General features: G+C 40.6%; 1 protein-coding gene across 3 annotated transcripts; it reads left to right on the forward strand.

Annotated features, from left to right (window-relative positions):
- The first annotated feature begins 2,880 nt into the window (after nucleotides 1-2,880).
- On the forward strand, nucleotides 2,881-23,912 carry sugt1 (SGT1 homolog, MIS12 kinetochore complex assembly cochaperone). 3 transcript variants are annotated; one of them, XM_044030976.1, is made up of 13 exons: nucleotides 2,881-3,007; nucleotides 3,110-3,158; nucleotides 4,597-4,687; nucleotides 5,346-5,415; nucleotides 5,945-6,015; nucleotides 7,145-7,198; nucleotides 9,176-9,204; nucleotides 9,391-9,416; nucleotides 9,900-9,996; nucleotides 11,705-11,812; nucleotides 19,587-19,677; nucleotides 20,485-20,657; nucleotides 22,786-23,912. In XM_044030976.1, exons 1-13 carry the CDS (start codon nucleotides 2,994-2,996, stop codon nucleotides 22,885-22,887), a joined length of 975 nt encoding a protein of 324 aa, XP_043886911.1. In that variant the 5' UTR covers nucleotides 2,881-2,993; the 3' UTR covers nucleotides 22,888-23,912. The 3 variants fall into 3 exon arrangements, with proteins under 3 accessions (XP_043886911.1, XP_043886920.1, XP_043886929.1); XM_044030985.1 differs by having other exon boundaries at nucleotides 9,394-9,416; XM_044030994.1 differs by having other exon boundaries at nucleotides 3,113-3,158.
- Nucleotides 23,913-24,944: the final 1,032 nt, after the last annotated feature.

The following is a 24,944-nucleotide window of genomic DNA, read 5'->3' on the forward strand; positions in this document are numbered from 1 at the left end:
AGAACAAGTGGTCACATTTCTGTTTTTGAATAAGATCAAAGAGTTCAAGCATTTCGGGCATCGCGTGAATGAAACATTGCCTTGTGTTTCCTCTCCATTGGCTCGACTGTCTTTAGGCAGGTGGAAGTCACTAGTTGCATGCACAATGGCATGGAAGTCAGGTGTGGCGAAAATGCAATATTGTCATAGTGCCCCAAGGCGAAACGTGGATTGTGCGAGCCAAAATTAAGTTGCACCAAATGTCTCCAAACTTGGTGGGAACTTTTTATAGCCTAAGACGAACAAAAAAGTTAATTGGGACCATGGCCTCAACTCAACAAGAAGTCGGCCATTTTGAATTTGGTGTCCATCTAGGCGATTTGCATGTTTCGTAAATGAGCAAACTGGTTTGAGCGTGATTATCGTAGGACATATGAATTAACAGAGGGAAAAATGTCACAGGCTTGAGATTTGTATGGTATATATCAAAAAATACAAAGGCACAACAATATAATTCAAAAGCCTTGTCATTGCAGATGATACAGGTAAGGTTCTAAAGTTGCAGAGGGTCTATCATCAGATCCTTCCCCCAGAGCCTTCCTCCTAATCCTCTTTCTCTTTTTCCCGTAATTGTCTCTGGTTGACCACTCAGGGAACTGCTGCTCATGGAAACGCTTCATTTCCTCAGCTGCATCAAAGTATCTGTCTTTTTCTAACTGTGACATTGACCTCCACCAAAGTCCAAGCTCAGTGTTGATCTCCGCGTTGTTTGTGATTCTCAGCTCGGCGACAACTTTTGGCCTTTGCTCCTTTAAGAAGAGCATGAAGGCATTTGGTGGCTTTTTAATGTAAGGCTGCTTATTGACCTGCTGCCTTTGACGTTTCTTTCTGGGGCGTTTCAGCGGAGGAGCCGCAGAGAAGACAGTGGGGAAGGCCAGTGGTGGAAGGCCATACACCACCTCTTCATTCACCACTCCCACTGGAACCATGTTCTCCCATATGTTGTCAGGCATCGACACCGTTTGCACATTCAGAGGACAAACCTGAGGCTCAAGCATGACAGAGGGTGGAGAAGACACAGGGTGGAGGAAACTACATGGCTCAGGTAGGGCAGTGGGAGGAGGAGGTGTGGGGTGGGGACAACGCCATGGTTTAGGTAGGACAGTGGGATGCGGAGGTTTGGGTTGGGGATAATTCCATCGCTCGGGTAGGACAGTGGGAAGAGGAGGTGTGGGGTAGGGATAACTCCATGGCTCAGGTAGGACAGTGGGTGGAAAAAGGGAAGGCAGAGGGTGCGGTTCAAACCACGCACTATTGGGAGGGGAAAATGAGGCTGGAGGCTGGAAATAATACCAATGCTCTGGCAGAGTGAGAGGAGATGAAGGCTGAGGGTTGAATGTGTCTTCCAGCAAGGCCTCCACAAACGTCTGGAGATCGTCAGGCTTGTCACTCCTCTCTATGCCATTTATGGTTGACTCGAGCTCTCCAATGAGGTCCATCGTTGTGATTAAGTGATTATGATTAATTGTTTTTACTAATTGTTGCTCTCTTCTCTTTGCCTTTCCTTATTATCCTTGGTGTGCTATATCCTCTATATCCTAAAATACCAATACTATTGAACGTATATTGCAGTAACAGATATTAAACATTCTAACGCATATGCATCTCACATACTTAGTACTAATCGAAATAATCACAATAATTGTCATAATCATCGTAATATCTTAAGTCCTGAAGTCCTTTTAAGTCCTTTTAAGTGATGATGCACTTTTATCTTGATGTGATGTCATCCAAATGGCTGAGACAGATTTTCTTTACGGAACCAAAGATTTGGAAGGACCTCAAGGACAGTATTACACCGCTCTGTGAACAGCCTGTTGGAAATTGTTAAAAGAAGAAACAAGTGTGCTTATAATAATGTCACCGAACAACCTAATAAAAATGTGGTGTCCCTGGGATGCGACCAGAAACCCCAAGCTGTGGAGGGCATCCAGGCAGCCCTGAGGGGTTGAAAAGATAATGCTCAATTATATTAAATAAACTTAATTCTATCATCGTCTGTGTGAAATTAATGTGTTTATTCAGCCACACTTGGTGTAAACAGAAGAGGACACAAGGGATAGGACAAGATGGAGGTAGATGAGCGCTGTGGCGACCCCTGAAGGCAGAAGCTGAAAGAAGTTAGTTTATTAGCGTCAGAGTACTTATACCTTAGAGTGCTCTTCTTAAGATTTTTGTGACGACCTGACATGGCTGTGTATGGTTTTTCCACATGCTACTGAGGCCCCTGTAATTAATTAATTAATTAACTGTTACATTGGCAATATCAATAGCAGAACATTGGCAGAGAAGATTTGGAAAGTCTTTTGTGGGCATAACTCTGCTGCTCATCCCATAAATGGCCATTTAAAAGGGAAATACATAGGCTTTCCAATGATTTTTGGAAAATGATGATTGCCAAGATGATTGCCAAGAAGGATTGTTACAACAAAGAAATAACAAATTTCCTTACTTTCTCTAAGTTTATATATATGTATATGTATGTATAAACTATATGTATATACATATATGTACGTATATATAGTAACCCCCAGCTGTCCTTTGTTGTAACTGTTGTATTTTTGTGATCTCTTACGTCCCCATGTTTTTGCTTGTCTGATTGCATTTTCGTTTTTTTATTCCTCGTGACATCATGGCTACAACCTGGTATGTTTTGAAATGTTATGAATAAAAAATGAATATGTTTATTAATATGCATGTCCCTTTATTTATACTTCAGGAATCACACAAAGATCAAAGGGCATCATCACTTAAAAGGACAAAGCTTGGCGTCCATAATGATATGCTTTCGCTGACACCTCCAGGCCGGTAGGCAGCGCTGTTGCAGTCGGCTGACTCAGTGTGACGCAGTCGGATGTTGACAGGGCCGCTGTTGCTCCTCTTTAGCTATCACGTTTCCACCTGTCTTCTTTTCTAGAACTTTCTCGTGACGGTCAACATCCACAGCAAACCTCATGGCAACTGAACGGCAAGTGAAACGAAACAACCAAACTAAGTAGTTTTAATATTTTGAATCAGTACATTTCTTTCCATTGTGGTACTTAATGGCTGCTCTCTTCTTTGGCTTTAGCAGTTTTCCGGATAGCTTCATTGACGAAGATCCTCAGAAAGCTCTAGAGGTAAACACAGCAACAACTACCACAAGTTATATTAGCACATGTGTGTGGACTCTTTGTGGTTGTCGCATTAATCTAAACTTCGTTTAATGAGTTGTTTTATTATGAAGGGAGTTGGTTTTGTTGTTTGTGGTGTGTCACGGGAGGTAGCACTTGTTTTAGAATTGTGTCTTGCCAGCAAAGTTAGCCACCGTTTCCTGATAGCGTGATTTAGGATATGATTAGCAAGATATTTTAATGTCAGTCACATTTTAAACAAAGCTTTGCTTTTGCTTGTTCCTTATTAAAGTGAAAAGACAGCGTTTCTATGACACAAGTAGTTACTACATTAGATGTCGATTTTTACCAGGTACAATGTCATATGGAAATGAGCAGTTACGCCGTTTTCTGACTGTATGTAAAGTTATGATTTTGAAGGGTCTCATTTAAAGTTAATTTACTAGAAATATGTGCAGTGTTCATATAGGTAGTAAGTTTGCAGTTAATTATTTAATATATTAATTCTTATTGATTATGTTTATTCACTTAGTGCCTACATAGTCACAAGGTGAAATGTATACATGTGAGTTACAATACAGTTAGAGTAACCTTGAAAGTAAGCTGCTGTTGATCTGAGTTTAGATCCTCCCTGCCTGTTATTGGTTAGTTTTAGCTGAAGACACACTACACCTTTCACAACTTTCACATTCGCTACAGATAGTGCAAAAACTTGGAGTTCACACTAACCGACGGGGTTCAGCAAATTTTTTCATGACGACTGAAAGACTTGGGATCATGCAAACTCTCGCGAGAGCAACCATGTCTACGAGAGTGACAGTTTCATCGCCAACATTGTTTTGATATTCCTGCTAGCTACTTCCTGTCTTCTTCGTCTTCTGACGCTATTTCCTGTATCCCACCCACTCTCTTTCATTGGCTGTTGGTAACATGTTTGCAGTTGGGTCGATTATCAGTACACACTAATTGATTGCGTCCAGAGTCGCCCCTCACACACTAACATATTTCTGTGCCAACTAGCCATGCTGACTGTCCCCAACTAGTGCTGACTGGTGCAGACTCTCCCAACTGTGAATTGTGGGTAAAATCAGCCAAAAAATCTTATAGTGTGCCCCCAGCTTTAGTGGCATGTGACAGGGAGCAAATTATGGTTGAGAATGAAGTAAAGGTTGTTCAAAAGTTAAGCTGTCTTTGTCTAGCTGTTACTTTTATTCAGAAGAGATCCACACCACCACATATTGAACCCTCACGTTACACTTGTTACACTTGTAACACTTGACTTCTTGCTCGGCTTCTCCCTTTAGGGGTTGCAACAATATATCCAAAACCACGCTTTCTTTTGAATGACTCATTACAAATTACTAATGACAACTACTACACTACACTCACAGGATTTCCTGAATAATACTTAACATTATTTTTCACTGTTTCTCTTTTCTTATAGGCACTTAATGAAGCTTTGCAACCAGACACAGACAATGCTGAGTGGTTATGCCAGCGTGCTTATGCCCACATCCTTCTGAAAAACTACATTTGTAAGTTGACATATTACTTATAAATGTATTTATTTTCTTGATTTCTCAAAATGTGAGTAAAGTTGTGTAGTGTCTTCACATAGTTCATATACAGTTTATTAACCTTAAAATTCTAGATTCCAGTTCTGAATAATGTTCAAATTAGTAAAATCCATTCAATCCATTGTTAGTTTGTATCCACTAGCGTTGCTTCATCATGGAAACCGATCACTTGTATGGATCGTGACAACATCATAACACTTCAAAACATCATTATCATTATTCAAAACTTGCCAAAGTCACTCGATTGGATGTCAGAACAAGCTAAAAGTAAAACCTGATTCAATCCATAAGTCTTAAATATGAGGTAAATTCACCACTGGATACAGGCATTATACTGAAAAGAGAGATCTTTAATTTTACAGAGACGTGAGTTTGAGCTGCAAATGTCTTGTCACTCAACTGGACTACTATGTTTTATGGCTGGTTAAGGCTAGGTGGTAAATGCATTAGCACAGGTGTCTTAACAGCCAAATTGTTTTAAATAAGATATATGGGTAATAGAATATATTCGAGTGGAGCAGGCCACGCAAAAGTGGTATTGAGACTCCTATTACAAAGCTTAGAGGAATATACAGCATATATACTGCATTAATAAAGTGTTTTCTTCTCTTAACAGGTGCGGTTGATGATGCCACAAAAGCACAACAGCTAAAACCCAGCCTTCCACTTGCTTTCATGCGAACAGGGTATGTATTTCAATGTTTTAATGAAAGTGGAGGCCAATTCCGTATACGCACTGTATATACTATAATGGCTCAGGTAAAGCTAGAGTAATGGTGTGTGATAGTTTCACACATTTACTCATACAATGGTAGCAGGCCTTTATTGACATTTGAAATCAAGTGGTGTCTGCTTTTCCTGTTAAGTAATTTTAGATTCTGTTCTTTATTCTATTTAGATTAATGTTATCTTGCAAACTGAAAGGAATTATTTAATGTTTTACTTTTGTTACACTTAACATTACAATTGTTACACATGTCTCAAAGTTGAATAAAGGAGGGAAGATCACACATGAGACTTAACTAAAATCTTATATTTCTTAATTTTATTTTAAGAAATGTAAAGATAATCAAAGTATCCACAAGCATGTGTCATGATGATGTGGTATGTAATGTGATGAAAATGATGATACAAAATGAATGTGAAAATAATTCACTTTTATATAGAATTGTCTGGTGCAAGTGTATGTAGCATGTTTTTCTGTCCCACTTGCAGAATAGCAGAGTACTATCTGAACCACTATAAATCAGCACATACAGCCTTCTCTCAGGGACACCAACTGGATGGTAAGTACAGCCTGTTGTGGCTTTGAGCACAAACCCTTTCAATTCATTAACAACCTCTGTTTCCAGCTGAAGCAGATGTTCATGATTCACACAGCATGTGTCCTTTGGCTTTAGCAGTAAAATACATATTGATTTGTTAACAATGAAACTTTATTTATTGCTTATACAATGGCTTTACAATTCTTTTTGTGGTAGGTACATTTTGTGTGTATTACAGGAGGTCTTACACATTTTAATGAGCAATTAAAACACTGCTAAATCGGTGCATACTATGCTGAATGTTAAGTTCTTGTAACATGGCATACCTCAATTCAGTGATAACATAACTGGCTCATACTGTACAGTATCCACTAGAACACTGGACAGTATACCGACTAGAACTTAGTTGACTTTGTTGTGTTATAAGTTACATTTTTGTTTCAGTGTTGATGTATTTTGTTATATTCTCTTCAAATAGAGCTGCAGTAAATCTTCAGAATTAGGACCGAGTTAGGACAAACTGCCACTTTTGTTTTTGATATCTGTTAGACAATTTTAACTTAATGTTCTCTGTGAACTTTAGCAAAAGTCAATTGAATTACTTGTCTCAACTTTGCAAACCTAATATGCCAATTTTGTAGGTAGAGTATTTTTTTTTAATTCTAAGATTTCTACAACATTTTTCAGTTATTTCCTTGTGTATTTAAGTGTTTTTCTCACATGTGTCACATGTTATTTATGCACATAAATAAAACAATAAAATAAAACATATCTAATGCTAACAAGAAAACTGTCAATGAAAAACATTACAGATGCCAACTGCTGTAAAATATCCAGAACAAATCAACATGCAGGCAGTGGACTGTGTTGTGCAATCAAATTAATGTTGAAGAAGAAAAGAAGAGGGCAAACAAAAGAATGCAGTCATGCGACATTAAAGATGCCTGCTTGTTTTACTTTTCCCACATAGTTGTGAACCATCCATTTCCTTCCAAATATGCTTTTGAAAAATTGAATTAAATTGGAAACTCCTGCTTTCTGAGCCATTTTATGACTTGATTAGCTTCACCAATGCTCTTAAATATTTTCACTGTGTTCTCTAGCAGTACACATTTCAATATTTTTATTAATTTATTTTCAATTTTCACAGTTTCTGACAAAACATTTGAGATTTGGATCAAGCGGTGTGAGGAGAAAATGGGTGGTAAGTTAAACATCTATATCTATGTTTTATAAGAAACCATGATGGGGCGTTGACCCACAATACTTTATTTTATTTATCTTTTTGGATGTTTCATATTAGTCCCGATGGTGGTTTTGCTGAAAAATATTTTATACTTTGAAGTCCACTTTCCAAGTTGCACAGTAACCTCAATTTTCATTTTAGTTCCCCATTAGTAAAACATTGTGCTAAGCAGCAGTCTTTTATCATACATGTATACAAGCACACATCCATGAACCTTGATGCAGTTTGTGCACACATTGGTAGGGTGTAGAGACAGAGCTGCCTTGTCCAATAAAAGATGAATGCTATGCCTAGATGGGGTGTTTCTGTTTGCTGTCTGGGCGCCCTGGATCATCTCAAGTGAACAAGAGCATGAGTTTTGACAAACACACTTCACACCTGCATGCACAAGTACTCCCAGGAGCTTTATGATTCTTCAGAGTCAACTTTACTGATGTTTAAAAGCCCCGGGTATGACCCAACCCCTTCATGAGCCAGCTCAAAGTCAGCACACACTCATGGCTGTACATTCTCTCTCTCTCTCTCTCTGTCTCTCTCTCTCTCTCTCTCTCTGTCTGTCTGTCTGTCTCTGTGTGTAATGAAGTCAGTGAATAATACATGATAGCATGTGAAAAACAGTGATCAGGCTTGCTTGGCCTCACAGGGCTTATAATGTGCGTGGATGGACAAGTAAACAATCTGGTGATAATCTGTTTTTGTCTGGAAAAATTTTGGCTTAAAACCATTGTGACAGGCTATTTTACAGTTAAGACTTAGTATCAGCATTTAGTTGAGATGTTACAGGGAAGGGGATAGGAATGTGTTATGGCCATGAGTACTATAGAAAGATGTGTTAGCATGGAAGCTAGAGATGTACCGAAAATTCGGCGACCGAAGCATATCGGCCGAAAATGGCCAAAAAAGGCATGTTCGGTTTTCTGTCCAAAGACCATTTTCACCTAAACAAAACGACCAAAAAACAACATGTTGTGATGACGCACTATTAAATGCTGGAAAGTCTCTTTTTGCGCAAAAGCGAAATTTGGCTGTAACAGCGCAGAGAAGTATGTGTGGGTGGTGCAGGGCATGTCTAAGTACAGTGAGACAGTGGTGAGGTGTGCAGTTGGAGTGACAGATGGGTTCAAGGTGAAGGTGGGATTACATCAAAGATGATCAGCTCTGAGCCCCTTCTTTGCAAATTGTGGTGGACAGGTTGACGGATGAGGTCAGGCAGGAGTCTCTGTGTACGATGATGTTTGCAGATGATATTGTAATCTGTAGTGAGAGTAGGGGACAGGTGGAAGAGAGCCTGGTGGGGTGGGGGTATGCACTGGCAAGAAGAGGAATAGAGGTTAGTAGGAGCAAGACTGAATACCTGGAGTAAACCATCCAAAGCAATGCACAGTGCGGGCAGAGTGGAGTGGGTGGAGACGAGTGTCAGGGGTGATGTGTGACAGAAGGATTACAGCAAAAGTGAAAGAGAAGGTCTACAAGACAGCAGTGAGTCCTGCTTTGATGTATAGCTTGGTCACAGTGGCTCTGTCTAAAAGACAGGAGTCAGAGCTGAAGGTGCTGATTTTCGTTGGGGGTGACCAGGATGGACAGGATTAGAAATAAGCCTATCTGAGGGACAACTCAGGTTGAATAGTTTGGAAATAAAATAAGAGAGGCAAGGTTGAGATGGTCACGTGCAGAGGAGGGAAGGTGATTATATTGGACAAAGAATGTTAAAGATGGAGCTACCAGGCAGGAGAGAAAAAGACTACAGAGAAGGTTCATGAATGTTGCGAAGGAGGACATAAGGACAGTTAATTTAAAATAGACACAGAGGATGAGGCGATATTGGGGGCAGATGATCAGCTGTGGCGATCCCTTAAGGGAGAAGCCGATAGAACAAGATGGGCAGGTATTGAATTCATACATTCAGTTTTTGTTCACTCTCTTTTTCCCCTCTAGATCAGACACAAGACAACAGCGTCAACAAGGTGAGTTTCTCTCTCTGGCCTCTGGGGGGCAATATTGCTCTCAGCATCAGCTGTGTGTATGCTTCTGCTTCAAAGAAGGAAGCCTTACTTAGCTTCTTTTGTCATGTTTTTACTAACCATTTTTCCATTCCTCTCACTTTACCTTCCTCTCTAATTGTCATCCCATCTTGATGTTGAATGACCCAGCAGACACCAGCAGTTCCAGCTGTCAAGTAAGTGTCTATAGTAAACATAAATATGTCTTATTTAAGCATCAGGGTTTTGTGTGTATGTTTATGTTGACAGCTACATATTTAACAAAGCACCAGTGCATCAAAACAGCCTCATTAGGTGTGAACATGTAAGAACAATGTGAATAGACAATACCTCTCAACAGTGGTTATTAGATTTTCTCTGGTTGTATGAAGTTGGCATCCATAATGTTTGTAATAATTGTAATAATACATCATAATAATGCACTTTAATAGTAATGAGTAAATAACAATAATAATAATAATAAAATCCAAATGTCATTGAATCAGTAGCACAAGGAATAGATTTTTCTTCACTCGAGAGGTGAAGTCCACTTGCTACTGATTTGTGGGCATATATGTGGATGAATGACGATCTAAAAAGACATCACGATGGAATGTTTTTTATATATATAGTTTTTTTACATGTTTAATCACTTCTGTGTGTGTGTGTCTTTCTCCCAGACATGACTGGTATCAAACTGAATCTCAAGTCATTGTCACGGTGATGGCCAAAAATGTACCCAAGGATGGTGTGTGTGTCAACTTCATGGAAAAAGAGGTACAAAAACACACTTGAAAACAGTATTGAAGTGGAGAGTTATTGTACTTCCACTCTTTCAGTATGTGTGTGTGTATGAGTGTGAGGGAGAGAGTGAGAGAGATGGGTTAGCTCTTGGGTGTTTCCTCAGGAGGGCCTATTAGATAGGTCTCATACACACACACACATACAGAACATACACACTCCCCATGGACCCAAATCTGCCTCCAGTGGTGCCTTGTTAACATTGCCCCCAAAGTACAGATCTTAGAACAATTTACCCTCCCCAGCTTTTCCAACCTCCTAATTGTCTGTAGATAAAAGACAGCTGATCTAGGATCAGCCATAGAGCCCTCCAGGGACAACCCTTCTTTCTTTTTCTCTTTTCCTTTCCGTCTTTCCATTTTCTTCGCCTCTCTGAGGGGTAACTGCAGGGCACCTCAGGGAAAAGCTTTGTCTCTCCTAATAGAATAACAAACGGAGTTTACCCCATTTCAGAAGAAATAGTTTGCTCACTCTGATTCACCCAGTCACTCGTTAAGCTGCTGCTGTGCTGCAAAGTACATATAAGTTCATATATTCTTCACAAGGTCAGTATATACAAAAGAAACTAAAGATGAAAGGCAGTGGTTCTACATATTTTTCTTGGTGACTGAGTATGCAGCAGCTGTATATTTAGAGACAGTGCAGAAATTCAATATTATTAATATATTATAATAATTGTATTATTATATATAACTAATAATATTAAGGCTTTGCCAAAAAAGCTGCTTCAGGTGACTTTCCAATCTTTTGAACTTGATGAACTCATTCTTGCATTAATTTAGTCCAAGGGTCCATTCAGACCTGGTATTAAGATCCTTCCTCAGTTTTGAGATCACGTGTGGTCATCTTTAAGTATAACACCATTCATACCTGGTATTAAAATGTGTCCTCGATGGATCTCCTGTGACCACCTAATCGGATCTAGCTTCCCTGCCCTTTATTGAAATACACACTGGTATAAACCGACTGTTTGCAAGAACGAAATGACATGTGCGCACGAGTGACAAAGAGAGGAAAATGGATAATAGAGGCTTGAAACGTACAAAGTTCTACTTGTTTGAAATGTGTTTTAACCATTAGAATAAAAAAAATATTACGGCAATCAGTGTTAATATTGTGGTGATCAGATCTGAGGACGCACTCAGATTAGGACAGATTAGGAGCGCTCAGACTTAAATTTACAGTCATCTACCTGTGATTTGATCACTCAGGGTGGCTGTTTAAGGTGATATATACAGTAGCAAACAGTGAAGATCACCTAAATATGTCAGTGCACTAATGCCCTGCACAACATACAGTGCGTGTTTACATTAGTACAGTGAGTACCAAGTGACGGTGTGAGGGTTTGGTCCACGTCCAAGCCCATGTCAAACGACACCCACCTCCCTCACACACACCCAGACACAGTGAGTGACAGGCTGTTAGAAACCCCCCCACCACCACCCCAATTCACCACACTGCTGCCGCCACTGATCACTGCGGCTGAAGGGGACAGGGCAAGGATATGGCTGGCTGTCACTCAACAATCATGTCAGATGATTATTCTCACAGACATGCTGATACATGCATCCCCTCCTCCCTCAATTGTCTGTTTTCAATTTTCAATTTATGGACTTTGAGAAGTTGAATTTATAGAAGGTAGTGAAGGATAATGACTAATAACTGGTGTCTTTGGTGTCCTTAGCTCAATGCCAGTATTCAGATATCATCAGGTGAGAACTACAACCTTCACCTGCACCTGCTGCACCCCATCATTCCGGAACAGAGCAACTTCAGGATCCTCACCACCAAGGTACCACACCCATCTCATTCAGACATCTTTATTAGAGCTCCACAGTTTAATGTGCCTTAGACATGTAAATATCAGTGGGGCCTCTACATTTCAGGAACAAGTTTTTTTTTATAGCCGCTAGTATAGGCTGTGAATCTCTGTTATTTTCTGTTCTTGGTTGGAGTAGCTGTAATTAAAGCAATTTCCTCCCCAAGATCAATAACTCTTATTCTGATTTTAGATTAAGGAATTACCCCTGGTTCACAAGTTAAAGTTCAAAAGTTCCGCGCTGCCGCTTTAATGGATGTTAATGGGTTGATAAAGCATTGCAATGCATGTTCTCTGATGTTGGGAGATTCGTAAATGCTCGACACTGTCCTCTCAACGGTCAAGGTAGCTATGAGTGTGTTCGTAGGTGACATGGGCACCAGCATCGTCATGAACACATACAAGGTTTTGGTGATTTGGGTGTGAAACCATATTATGTTCCTGACAGGAGAAAATCAGAACTCATGATTTTTTTTACCTACCAGTTTCTGACATACGTGATATATTAATGTTTACCCTTCAAATTGTGCATCTAAACAACATGAACAAAATGCAGGCAACAGTTATCTTCACGCAAGTTTTTGAAAGTAGCCATTAACTCGTAGAATCTTATTGTGAATCTGTGCAGCACTGTGTAGCCTTAACTATTAATCATGTCAGGAACTTTTTGTCACTATTAAACATATTAGTGGAGAAATGCAAGCACATATCTATTTCCCTGAGCTGCAGAGTATCAGATATCAAATAACAAAAGAAAGGCAAGGACAAAAGCATGCTGATGTGAGTTTAAGCAGCTCCCTGAAATTGTAACTGTTCGTTATTGGGGTTTACCACTCTGAGATTAACATCTTAATCTCAGTATTTCAAAGCTGTATGAAATAGGCTGCCACCACCTGTAATTCGCTAATGCTGTTAAAGTTTACTGGAGCCGGAGTAAAAGCGAGAAAATCCACTCTCGCTGTCTAAAGACCAGCTCCTGTTGGCTCAGTTCATCTGATCTACACATATGCGCAAATCCTCACTCCTACACACACACACACACACACTTTTATTATGGTTGTAGTTGCTTAAGTTCCTCAGCACTGTTTTAAATGATTATGTGCCTAATTAGTAGGTAGGGCACTTTTTACTAAAGACTAATTAGTGCATTAGAGAATGATGGCTAATGAGTGAGCTGGCTGAATGTGTGCAGGGTATTCAGGGTTTAGACCACTATCAGGTTTTTTGCCTGTTACTCAAGAGGCAGATTTATGTGTGAGTTGTGTTTTGTTTTTTAACCCTTTTAAGACCATCATGATAATCAGACCACTTGGATTTATTTTGATTTTATGGCTATAGAATTGTCAAAAAATTTTATATTAGTGAGTGCTTCTGCCCCTTTTCCAAGATAACTTTCACTTTCGATATCTGGCAGTTATTCAACCTTTCAGGAATACGGTACTGAGAAGCTAACGTCACAAACGTGTGGCGCTTGTCAATCTTGTCCATGATTGAACGGTCATTTCACCGACATATATGGGCGCAAATCTCTATTTATCTACTTTCTGGTATCCATCCATCCATCTTCTACAGCGTTATAAAGGCGGGCAACACGCCATAGTTTTTGAATTTTCTAGATATCACAAATGTTCTGTGGGTTGCGGTAATGAGAAGTATGCATACAAACTCCTTTTTGGTAACAGAAGGGTTAAAAAGACGGATTTGGGTTTTTTAGGCCACTGATGAGTACAACTTAAATCTCGGTTTCCTTCTTTGGGATCCTGTTTAACCTCAGAAATGTGTGTTCAGAGAGTGGTGCTTGATCTTGACAGTGTTTTGGGCAGAATATTTTCAGAAGCATCTGTAGATGTAACCCTTTTTCAAAAAAAATTATTAATTAGATGGTATTTTCCGTTAAAAATTGAACAAATCAATTTTGTCATTTTACACAGAGGGGGTTTAACCTGTTATTCATATTTAAATGAAGGGCAGTGTATTGATATTGTTTTGTTCCTGTGTAAAAGCTTCACTGCATTACATAGTCTGGTGAGATTTCTACAGAGGTTACACTCTGAATGAAAATATCGATTTAAAGAGTTTATGAATCAATATCAGATCTGTTAAATGAAGCGATCAGAAAATCTATTTTGTGTACCCAGCTCTGTTATTCAGTGTGGTGGGAATGTGGACAAGTTAACAGATTTTAGCACATGTCCAGATACCATGTGCTCTTTGAGGGCAGGGTAACTCCACTGGTTTCTCGAATTTTTTGATTAACATTCACAAGGAATAATATTGATTTCTTGGATATGACAGAGATTTTCTGAGAACTACTGCTATAGATTGTTCAAGAAACCTCTATCCTGGTACCTTATTAAAGACATTAACAGTGATGTTGATAGGTTTTCAATATAGTGAGTCCTGGGACCCACAGTTGTTGATTTATATGAGTCCCATCAGAGTGCATCAAGACTGAGAGGAGAGGCATCATTATACAATATTGGCTCTGACGCGACACCTCACCAGTTAGTCCACCTTGTGTCGTGTTCAACGGGCCCCCATGATGAAACTCTGCACATTGTATTGTTAAAATTAGGTAAATGGGCAGTTGTGTCAGACGTAGCACACGTAACTATCAACATCCCTTCATTAAGGTTTACATTAATAAATTGAGCTTAGGGCAGGTATATTAATATTCTATGCGGCAAGACTTTATTGACTATATCTAGATTGATTTTATGTGTTAAGATCGGACCACTTAAATGTAGACTGAATTTAATCAATAAATTAATAATTTAAATGCAGCCCTTCTCTTTTTATGTCATATTGAAACAAATGTATGATGTAAATGTGTCATATTTAGCCCAGAGGCAAATTTCCAAGAGTATTTATCGCAACTTTGAAAATCCCCAAACAAGCCAACACACAGCCTCACTGCCTGATTGCAGTAATAGTTATTTTAGTGTATTTTTCATTTTTGGCCCACGTTGTTCCAGAGCTATGAAAGAGAAATATAAGCCTGTATTGTGTGTATTTTATCTATTGGCTTCACTGTGCTGAGTAGAGACTGACCTGCACAGACACTGCCCCTTCTCTAAAAACACTCCGTCACTTTTCCATGGCAACAGCAGACACTGCATACCAGAGGTGCACGTGGGTTGCAGCTTAAACAAGGGCTCACTCTTAGAGAGACCACAGCTGAGGATGAAGTCTGAGACTCCCTCACATCTCTGCACACTCGCATGTTTTTCCTCTTCCTACCTCATTTACCTTCTTTGTATTTGTTTTATCATTTCTCTTCATACCCCCCACACAAACATACACACCCCCTCTGTCTTTTGTCTGTCTTGTGCTCAAACAAATACACACAGCTCTAGGATAACGAGAGAGAGAGAGAGAGCCCTCAGCCGCCCTCCACTTCCACAAAGACCTGACTGTTCCCTGGTCCACTAGGTTCCTTGGGTACGCATGGAGCACACATAACACGAAGCTCATAACTCGTTATTGGTAATTACTGCACTGAGAGGTTCAGAGCACAATAGCTCATATTTGTTAATAAACCAGCAAAATATTGGCACACACATACACACAAAGTAAAAAGCTACAACAAACTGAACAGCTCTTTCAGTGTGTGCCTCATTTATCTGGAGCTTTTTCATTTTTCTGAAGCCAAGGTCCCAGTGGGGAGAAAAAAAATATTCAAATGTACAACGGCATCAGCAAATCGAGTTTCTCCAGATTGGCATACATCCCTAATTAATGTGTTGGAGAAAAAAAAATGCATTGCCCTCGGAGCTGTTGATTCCTGACCAATGTCAGTCTGTCTGTCTCTGTAATAGCCTGCCCTGCACTCCCCGCTCTACAATGTTTACGCTTCATCTCCTCGCTGTCTTTAAAGACAACTTAGCAGAGGAAGGCTAAGCCGGGCATGAGCATGCACGCGCGTATACACCCATAGTAGCTAATCAGTAATCTTTCAACAACACACTTGTGCCATTTAGCCAAAGTATTTGCCGTGTATGTGTGTGCGTGAGAAGCACATTATCTTCACTGCGACCTCCTCCTGTCCTCCACCATGACAGACATTCCAACCGCAGGGGTCAATGGAACAACGGGGAGCCAATTACACACCAGTGTGTTTGATCAGAACAGACGGCTGACACACACACACTCAGAGCAATTTTTGAATCCGTGCTCATTCACTTCTGAACTCATCTCTTTTGGCAAATGGCTTTAATTTCCATGGCTGTCAACGTCTAAGAATGTTTATATTTATTTCATTTGAGCGTCTTTTTTCGACGAGTTTGTTTTGAAATCCACGGGGATCTAGAAAAGAGAGAGAAGATGCTGGGTGAGGAGTCGTGGCAGAGAGGTGGGGGGTGGTTGTTACAAACACACGTGACAAGCCACACAGGGACCTTTTTCCCCTCTGTAAATAGTGTGTGTGTGTGTGTGTGCGCACGCATGCATGAATGTGTGTGTTTCTGTGTTTGTTGTGCATATTTCAGACCCTGGGGTCCTGTGGGTGGTGGCCCCTGTGTGTGGCTCTTCTGTCACATCCCTTTACGAGCCATCGCTTCGCCTGTCATACACACAGAAACGCACAGAGAGAGAGAGAGACACACACACACACACACACACTGCGCCCGGTCTGCCATGTCTCTTAAAAGCCAGGAAACACAGATGTGGCAGCAGATTAATGTTGTATGGTCCAGGAGCATGCATCGAAGCACACACATACACTGTGACTCACACACAGGACCTTGGTTGAGTTCTGCTGCACTTTGCACTACAAAAACATTGGCAACAATTAATGGAACCTGCATCACTGAATGTTAATATTAACATGATAACAGTTAATTGTCCTGGTGTGCAGCTGTTGAGTCACTGGTCTTTACCATTATCCTTTTTAAGATGAGGAACAAAACCAATAGCAGAACAAGCGCATTGTTTGCTGTCTTGTCACATTTTATTTTAGAATTAGTAGTATTATGTGAAACTGTGTCAACATGGGCAACCAAACAACCAAATCATGTTGTATAAAAAATACTTTAGATCAATAGAAATTTCAGGCAGCTTAATTAGTATTGATGTAAAAGCCACATTAAGCTAAACTGCAATAAGCAGTATCTTTCAGGCATGTGTGGCAAAACAACCCTTTCATACCTGCTGAAGTTTTCACAGCATGAAAAACTGAAAATGGCTTAATTAGCCAACACTTTTAAAACATGCTACTTACATTTACTCTGTTTACTCTCTGTACTGTTTGCCAAGGTATTCATTTTTTCATACTTTTTCCCATGAGTGTGTGACTTCAGATAATGATGATGGCCATGGAGAAAAAACAATTAGATGTAGCAAACCCAAAACCTAAGACTTTACATCTTATTTCTATATGACCAAAAAAGCATTGCATTCTCACATTAAGAAGCTGAAACCAGGCAATGTTTGCTGCTCTTGCTTGAACTACAACCAACATGAAATCAGACATGGATGGACTAATCTACAGCTCTTCACTGTTTGTCACTGCTGTACGTGAAATGGAAGCTGCCAAATGTATCTGTAGCTGACTCTGAAATGTGAAATGATTTTAATCTATAATCAGTATAATCTTTTTATACCCAGTACACGCATCAAAGTTTTACACCCCAAAACACACTCTGGATTTTTACATAGTTAAAAAGCATAGGCTTTGTCTCCTTTTATAACATTGATTAAAGAACAAAATAGTTTGTAACACTGCACTGTTTCATTTCATTTCATGTGATGATTCAGCCTGCAGTGTTTCATACAAATCCTTCTGAAGTGCGTCTAGTCAGAAAATGAGCAGGAGGTAAAGGTTACCTGCTAGCTCAAAATAACTCCTCCACCTCATCTCCACAGGAGTGGACTTATGCGTTCCACCTCTGTAGCAGTGTTTGCACTGGTGGGTTAATTACCTCAAATCTAAACTGCTTTTCAATTCCTACCCTGTATGTACCTAATGCTCACAGCAGTGCACTGTAGATGTGTATGATACATTTTAAACACTATTTTATTGTGATATTTTCATGGCACGCTGTATTAATTCTTTGGAGTGTTGTATCGATATGGAAATATTCTTGACAGTGTTTTTCTGACAGTGGTTTTGTGTTGTGTTTAAGCCTCCAACCACTAGATGGCAGCAGGCTTTTGACCAGTTGACTCTCGTCCACTCTCCTTCCACTCCTCATACTATATAAAGAAAATGTTAATACTGTTTATTGAGAGATCCACTTAAAATACACCTTTTTGTCACAGTATATTCAGTGCAGCTTGCATCCATGACATTGCATTACTGCAATTTTCACTGTCACTATCACTGTCAAAGCTCCGCCCCCTACACTATACACTGTGGAACTCTGAATTGTGGTGTCACCTACTCTTGAGTTTTTTTCCTGACGTGCTCGCTAATCCCTCACTTTTGTCTCTTAAACGGTGAAAGGCTCTTCAACTTGTTGTAAAGACAGTAAGGGCTTTGAGGCAACATGAAAAAAAAGTCACTCAATCTAAATCAAATGAATAGTTTGTTTATTACAGTATTGCAGTGTCTACAGAAATCATTTGTTTTCTTCCTTTTTTTGTGATGGCTATTTGCATGGAAAGAGGCTTTCAGAAACAATTTATGGACTCCGGCTTTAACAAAGTAAGATTTTATTACGGCGCAGTCTCATTTGGTGCAAATAAAGAGACTTAAATGAAACACTCTTTTGAAGGATTTGGGCAGTAACCTGTATTCTCAGCAGAGATCTTCTATTTTTAGCACCTCGGTCCTTTGCAGATGAGCCAGAAAGTTAATTTCGGACACTGCACAGATGCCTCGCCACGCACAAGGACCTTTGTGGGGCAGAAAGCGCTGACACATACCAAAGTGATCTATCAGTGCACTGCCACTCGCACTAGCTCATCACCTCGCTTGGGAAGGTAGCAGCCAGTGATCATACTGTCTTATTCCCCTCAATCCGCTCTCCTCACTCGCGCGTCACTCTGTGCCAGTCAGCCTTTCTGCCTTCTCGTCTCTAACCTTGTCTACCTCTTGGTTCTGCTCTTCTCCTCTGGCACCCTCATAAATGAATCATCACATCACCCAGCAGAGCAGAAATGTTCCTTAATTGCACCGACATAACCAGCGCTGTCTTTCATATCAAACACACGCGCACACCCACCCCGTTAATGGGTGGCGGGTTGGGGGGGTTGGCACATAATGCTGTAGCTCGCGTGTATCACTGGTATGTGCCCTGTCAATGCAGCTCAGTGTTAAGAGTGTGCCCATGTCCTTCCTACACTCATTGTTTTCCTCCTCTCCCACGTTCTCCCAGTGTAATGATTTGGATCAGAAGCTGCTATGTGGAATTAGGATCCCTCTCCGCTCTCCTCCCCCCCTCCCCTCATTCCTGCTGTCTCTCACACTGCCCCTCTGGCTGACAGGCATCTCGTTAGTGCACTATGTCTGTCAGTGAGGTTTGAGATTGAGCTGTGCCCCCGCATATATCCCCGATATTTCTCTCTCTTTCTCTCTCCCTCTCTCTCCCTCAAACAGAGAGGCATTCACGGGCTGTTGATGGCAGCTTCTGAACAGACAATCGCTCTCTCTCCCTCTTTCTCTGGCCTCAATGATGATCTGATGTCCTGTTCTTTTAAGATGTCACTTTAATGGAAGTGTTATTTTTGTCCCTCACACCAAAGGCCGTTTTGTTAAACATTGTTCTCTCTGTTGCTCTCGTTCTTTCCTCCCCGTCTCATCTGTCAGGTGGAGATCAAGATGAAGAAGAGAGATGCCATCAGATGGGAGAAGCTGGAGGGAGAAGGACAGGAGTCCAACATCAAACACTTCAATCCCCGTCAGTACACAGCTTCTGTAGTTATGCACTTACCCTCAGCTCCCCTCCTTCCTGTGTGCTCATCACGTTGTCTCTCCTTTTATCATTTAACCTCTTCTTATTCCTCTCTCTCTCTGTGTCTCACTCTCTCCCTTCAAACATCAGTATAGCACCCATGTTTGCCTGTTTGGCAGCAAAATGTTAGGGGGCAATCGAGTCTTTCATTTGTCTGACTGCAAAAGTAGGCAGGGAGAGAGAGGGAAAGGTATGACGGCAAAATATGACTCATTTTTAGCCCACACACTCTATTACTGACAGGATTAATTACTTATATAAGTATGTGTGTAGTAGCAGTTTGTAGCCAACTATCCTCCTTGCAACCAATTTAACCTTTTTTTTAGGACACCCCGTTTATAAATGATCATATAACTTGGGCAATAGTTACATTTAATTATGATGTTTGACATTTGACGAGTGGAATCGTGTTTCTGTTTGTCCAAGCCTGGCCTGAATATGTCTACTGTGTGTGTGTGTAGTGCTGTATTTATGTAAATCTGTGTCTGGATTAAATTCCTCGCTCTCTATACATAAATAGGCATGGGACAATATGAGAATTGCGTGGCACAATTATCCTGTCCAAAGTAATTTCCGAGATTCAGAAGATTTTACTGCAAGAATTGTACAAATGTGCTTGTATTTTTGCTTAGATTGATAGACGGCAGTATGTCTGCACCAATAAAGATAAATGTCCAGGGAAACAGATGAGCTAATGTAACAAAAAGACTTTCAGGTAAACTGCGTGTGAACACTGTTGCTCTTCTCCATCAGACGAGTACCCATCATCGTCCCACTACACCTGCAAATGGGACCAGATGGTGGTGGACCTTAATGAGGAGGAGAAAAAAGAGAACCTTGAAGGAGATGCAGCCCTCAACAAGCTCTTCCAGCAGATCTACACTGACGGCTCAGATGAGGTCAAGAGAGCCATGAATAAGTCTTTTGTAAGTTTCAATCCCGACCTGTGTCTTGTTCGCCTGTGTTCATGTATCCATAGTAACCATGATGGTTATTTTGCAAGATGAAATTGACGAGTTTTGTCATTAACTCTGATATAGCAACACGTATTTGAGGTGTTTATTTTGTCTCGTCTCAAAGGAGATGTTTTTTATATATATATATATATATACACACACACATACACACACACACACACATCATGGGTAGTTTTTTGTACTGAGCACCTTTTTTTTTTTGAGAAAATAGAGAAACACAACAAAGCGAAATTTCACCTGAAGTAATTTGGGCAATTTTCTATGCTGGCTGGTCTGATTGTGTGAGCCAGTGTACCAGCTGTGCTGACATTAGCTGGAAGCAAGCGGGTAACAAGCGTGGTGACTGTGTCTGTGGGTGAGCATCTGTGTGTTTGTCTTCAGCTCAGCTCCTGAATAAACTCAGCACCTTCCAGAAATTCATTTCTAAACTTAGTTTTGAATTCTGTGTGAAGTCAGTAACAGGTCCCAATCTCTGCCGCACAGTTTGCCTCCACTTTCCTGAGTTTTGTTTTCTCTCTGCTTACTTTATTTGAATCAGCTCCTCGTCTGTTTATTTTGGTCTCGGTAAATAGACTCAACCATCGGAGTGAAATGACTGAATTGCAGCAGCCCTAATAGTAGCCCACGAATAAACCAGCCCTTTCACTTTTCTCATATTTCCCGGCAAATCAATACTCTAAACCAAGTCTCTCTTGTTCACAGCTACTGTGTGTTCAGCACATCCACTCGACTCACAACCGTATGCAGGTCCGGCAGGTTTGAGTGAATTTAAAAGAAAATATAGTGGGTTATCCGTAGCTTTGGTTTAGATACAACATCGCTGCCAAAAATCTTGTGGAGATCACTCCTCTGTATACCCTTTCCTCTCCCTGCTGACCAGAGCCGGCCATGTGCTGGAAGTGTATATACTGTACAGTACACTTGCACAGTGCAACTCGACAAAAATGCAGGTGCAATTTTTTTTTTTTTTTAAAGGTTAAGACGTTTGTGATCATTTCTTTTGCAAGAGTAAGAGTGTTCAAGTTTCTCTTTATTTTGTCTATTTATTTAACCTCTGGCCAATGTCCATAGGACAGGACACAGAGTGAGACCTGTACGGCTTTCACAACAGGTCGGGAACGTCACTTTCATCTGCACCTTCATCCTTTCGAGTTTAAACAGCCTTTCTTTTGCAATTGCAAGAGAGTTATTGTAGTTTTCCTCCAATTAAAGCCATAACCAAAGCAGTTTATATGCATTTGTGTGATCCACACAAAGTCTGGTCTGAAAGTATAACCGTACATGCAGTGTGGTCTAATTCAGCTCTAACTGATTGTCTAGTTAATGAGCTTCCGCGTGGAGCGTACTTGATTTATTCATGCGGAAGGATGTGTAGTGGTGTGTGATTGCAGCAGAATGTGGACTGATGATTGGGCTAAATCAGCATTCTTGTTTTGTAACCTGTGATCTCATGACACCAAACATAACAGTGCACTTGAAAACTGGTTAAAACGGAAGAAGATGACATTTGTGCTAAGTCGTTGTCTCTGCATTGACAATTAAAATGGAATTGTAGTCCAGATAAATCAACTTTGATGTTTTATACTCATGGGCAGTTGTTGCAGTGAAGTAATTAAAGCACCAGGCAAGTATTGGATTACAAAGCTGAGGTAGATGTTTATGTTCAAATATGTTATGATAAATGTACAGTATGTAATTACTGCTAAATCGCTCAGTTAAAACAACAAAGACTGAGTCGGATGGCTTCAGCAAGTAGCAATGATCAATCCCTTATTATCCTTTCTTTTACTTATTCTCTTTGCCAGATGGGACATGTTTAAGGAAAATTTGCAACATCATTATTCCATATCCACAACAATTAAGAGACTAATGTTCACCTGGTGTCCACAGTGTTTTTCACACTGGGGACCGTATTCTGACACGACACCAGCTGTGTGAAACCGTGACCATGACTTCTGCATATTTACAGTAGTGACCATACTGCAAAGGCTGTTGACACACAAGTTAACCGTTTCCTCTTAAGTGTAATGACAGACTGTTCCACTTTTTCCTCTCCTTGTCTCTCCTCCCTGTGCAGATGGAGTCGGGTGGTACGGTCCTGAGCACAAACTGGAAAGATGTGGCCAAGAAAACAGTGGAAATGAACCCACCAGATGATGTAGAGTTTGTGAAGTATTGAGCTTTCAACAACTCTACCTTCTACCCCATTTTAATTTGTTTTGCCTCATCTTTCTGCACACATGTCCACCTGGGAATATCCTGGGAAAATTTGGGAGTCTCTCTGGCTGTTTGAGTTCTCTCCGCTCTTAAGTCGTCGGTCTGGTGTTGTCAGCCCGCCTCAGTGCACGGACCTTTGGTCCCCTCGCGCTCACATGGCCTACTGTCTGCAAGAGCTTGCAACCAGATGGAAGGAGTCAGTTAATTTGAATAATCTGTTGAGCGGATTGATTTCCATTATCTGATTTTTAAAGGCCAATAGACTCTAAAGTGAAGAAAGGTCCGAGTTAAAATGAGACTGACGGACCTGAAAATGCTCCAGTTTATCCATCACATTCTTATTCTCCTTTGGCTCTCTTCGTCTTCTAAGAAAGATCCACATCTTTTATGATTCTCTTATCAGCACACATTAAGTAATACAATTAAAATCTTATTTAAAAGTGCATTGCATAACTATTTTTTTTGTTTGTTTTTTCCCTTGAGTGTTATATTCTGCATTTTGATGATTAGTATATAGTATGTCAGACCTGACTGAGGGAGCAGATGTGAGTATACAGTGACAGTGCAGGGGCAAGAAGTATTAATCCTGTCAAAAATGCTGATTGACTAGGTTTTTTGAGCAGTAAATTTCCCTTCTGAAGCCTTTTCAGGGAGTTTTTCCTTGTGCTTTCAGTCATACTTCAACCTCCGTCTCACTTTACTAACACAGTGTAGATGTTGCCTCCGTTTGTCTTGACATAAAAGGAATGTTTTTTAGCGTGGGGATGTCATCAGGCGACACAAGATCTAGCCACTGCTATACTGAGAAACACCGAGTCATGTGGCGCTGACAATGATTTCAATGTAACAGACATTTATTTAATTCTTCTCCTTACACACTGCAGTTTTAACTCATAACTATGAATTCATTTCTTGGCTGCTTTTTTCCAGTACACCCTGTAAAAATAAAATCAACAGCAATACGATTAAAAACTGACTTTCAGCCTCTCTTTTGTAATGACACCAATTTTGTTGTGATACATTTTCACTTCATCATGTAATTCCACCGCAATATGTAATTGTCTGCCGCCCTTCTGTTTTAAAAACCCTGACCTCGTCGTGCTGTGTGACGTGACAGCCAGTGGCTTTAGCACTTGTCGTTCTCACCGTGTGATTTAAGCTTCGGTGTAAATAAAAGATTTGTTGATGTGCTCACAAATTATGTCACCATTTATGATTTGTCGCCAGTCGTTAAGTGTTTCAGACAGGTTGGGAAATCTCACGAGGGAATCCATTAGGCACAAAAACAGTAGTACATCAGGATAGAGGGAGCCTTGCTCTGTGATTATGTGCTGGGAGGAATGAAATGTGGCATTAGTGATATCAGTGCAGGCAGCTGAGATACGGTTGACGGCTCGAGGATACGGTTTAAGAATTGTGGCTCGATTGATATCAGCTCTGAGAGCCCCAGAGTTGTTTGGTTAGCAGACAAGGAGGCCAAGCGATGATGTACAGTTGCAGGTTTGGGAGAGCAGCCCGTTGCCCTTGTTCTCCTACCCCACACACACACACACACACTCAGCAGCAGCAGCTGTAACTGTGAGGAGGCGTCCTGTCGAGGCAAGAGAGCATTAATATGGATCAGCCTCCTAACCGCATCATCAAGCCTCTCACACTGAGTTAAGTGTTAAATTCATCACACATCGTTTCATCTCTCGTGACGATCAGACGCCCATTTGTGACTCTGATGGAACTCACATCTTCACAACACTCGCACACACGCACACACACACGCACTCTCCCTCCACTATCCCTGAGACACACAAACACACCGCCCCCATCCTAACCCCCCTACCCCCGCCTGAGGCAGCTCTGTGACATCAAAAGGAGCTAAGCGTTTGCATCGTGGGTAAGATCTGGGAGCGTGACGGGCTACAGAGTCTTTAGTCTCATTAAAGAGTTCTAGAGCCACAACTCTCCACATTAAAGGACTCTGGAAACTTCTTTCTGCTCAAGCCTTTAGAGCGGCTACCAAATGTG

The sequence above is a fragment of the Solea senegalensis genome, linkage group LG1, assembly GCF_019176455.1.
Source record: "Solea senegalensis isolate Sse05_10M linkage group LG1, IFAPA_SoseM_1, whole genome shotgun sequence".
NCBI lineage: Eukaryota > Metazoa > Chordata > Actinopteri > Pleuronectiformes > Soleidae > Solea > Solea senegalensis.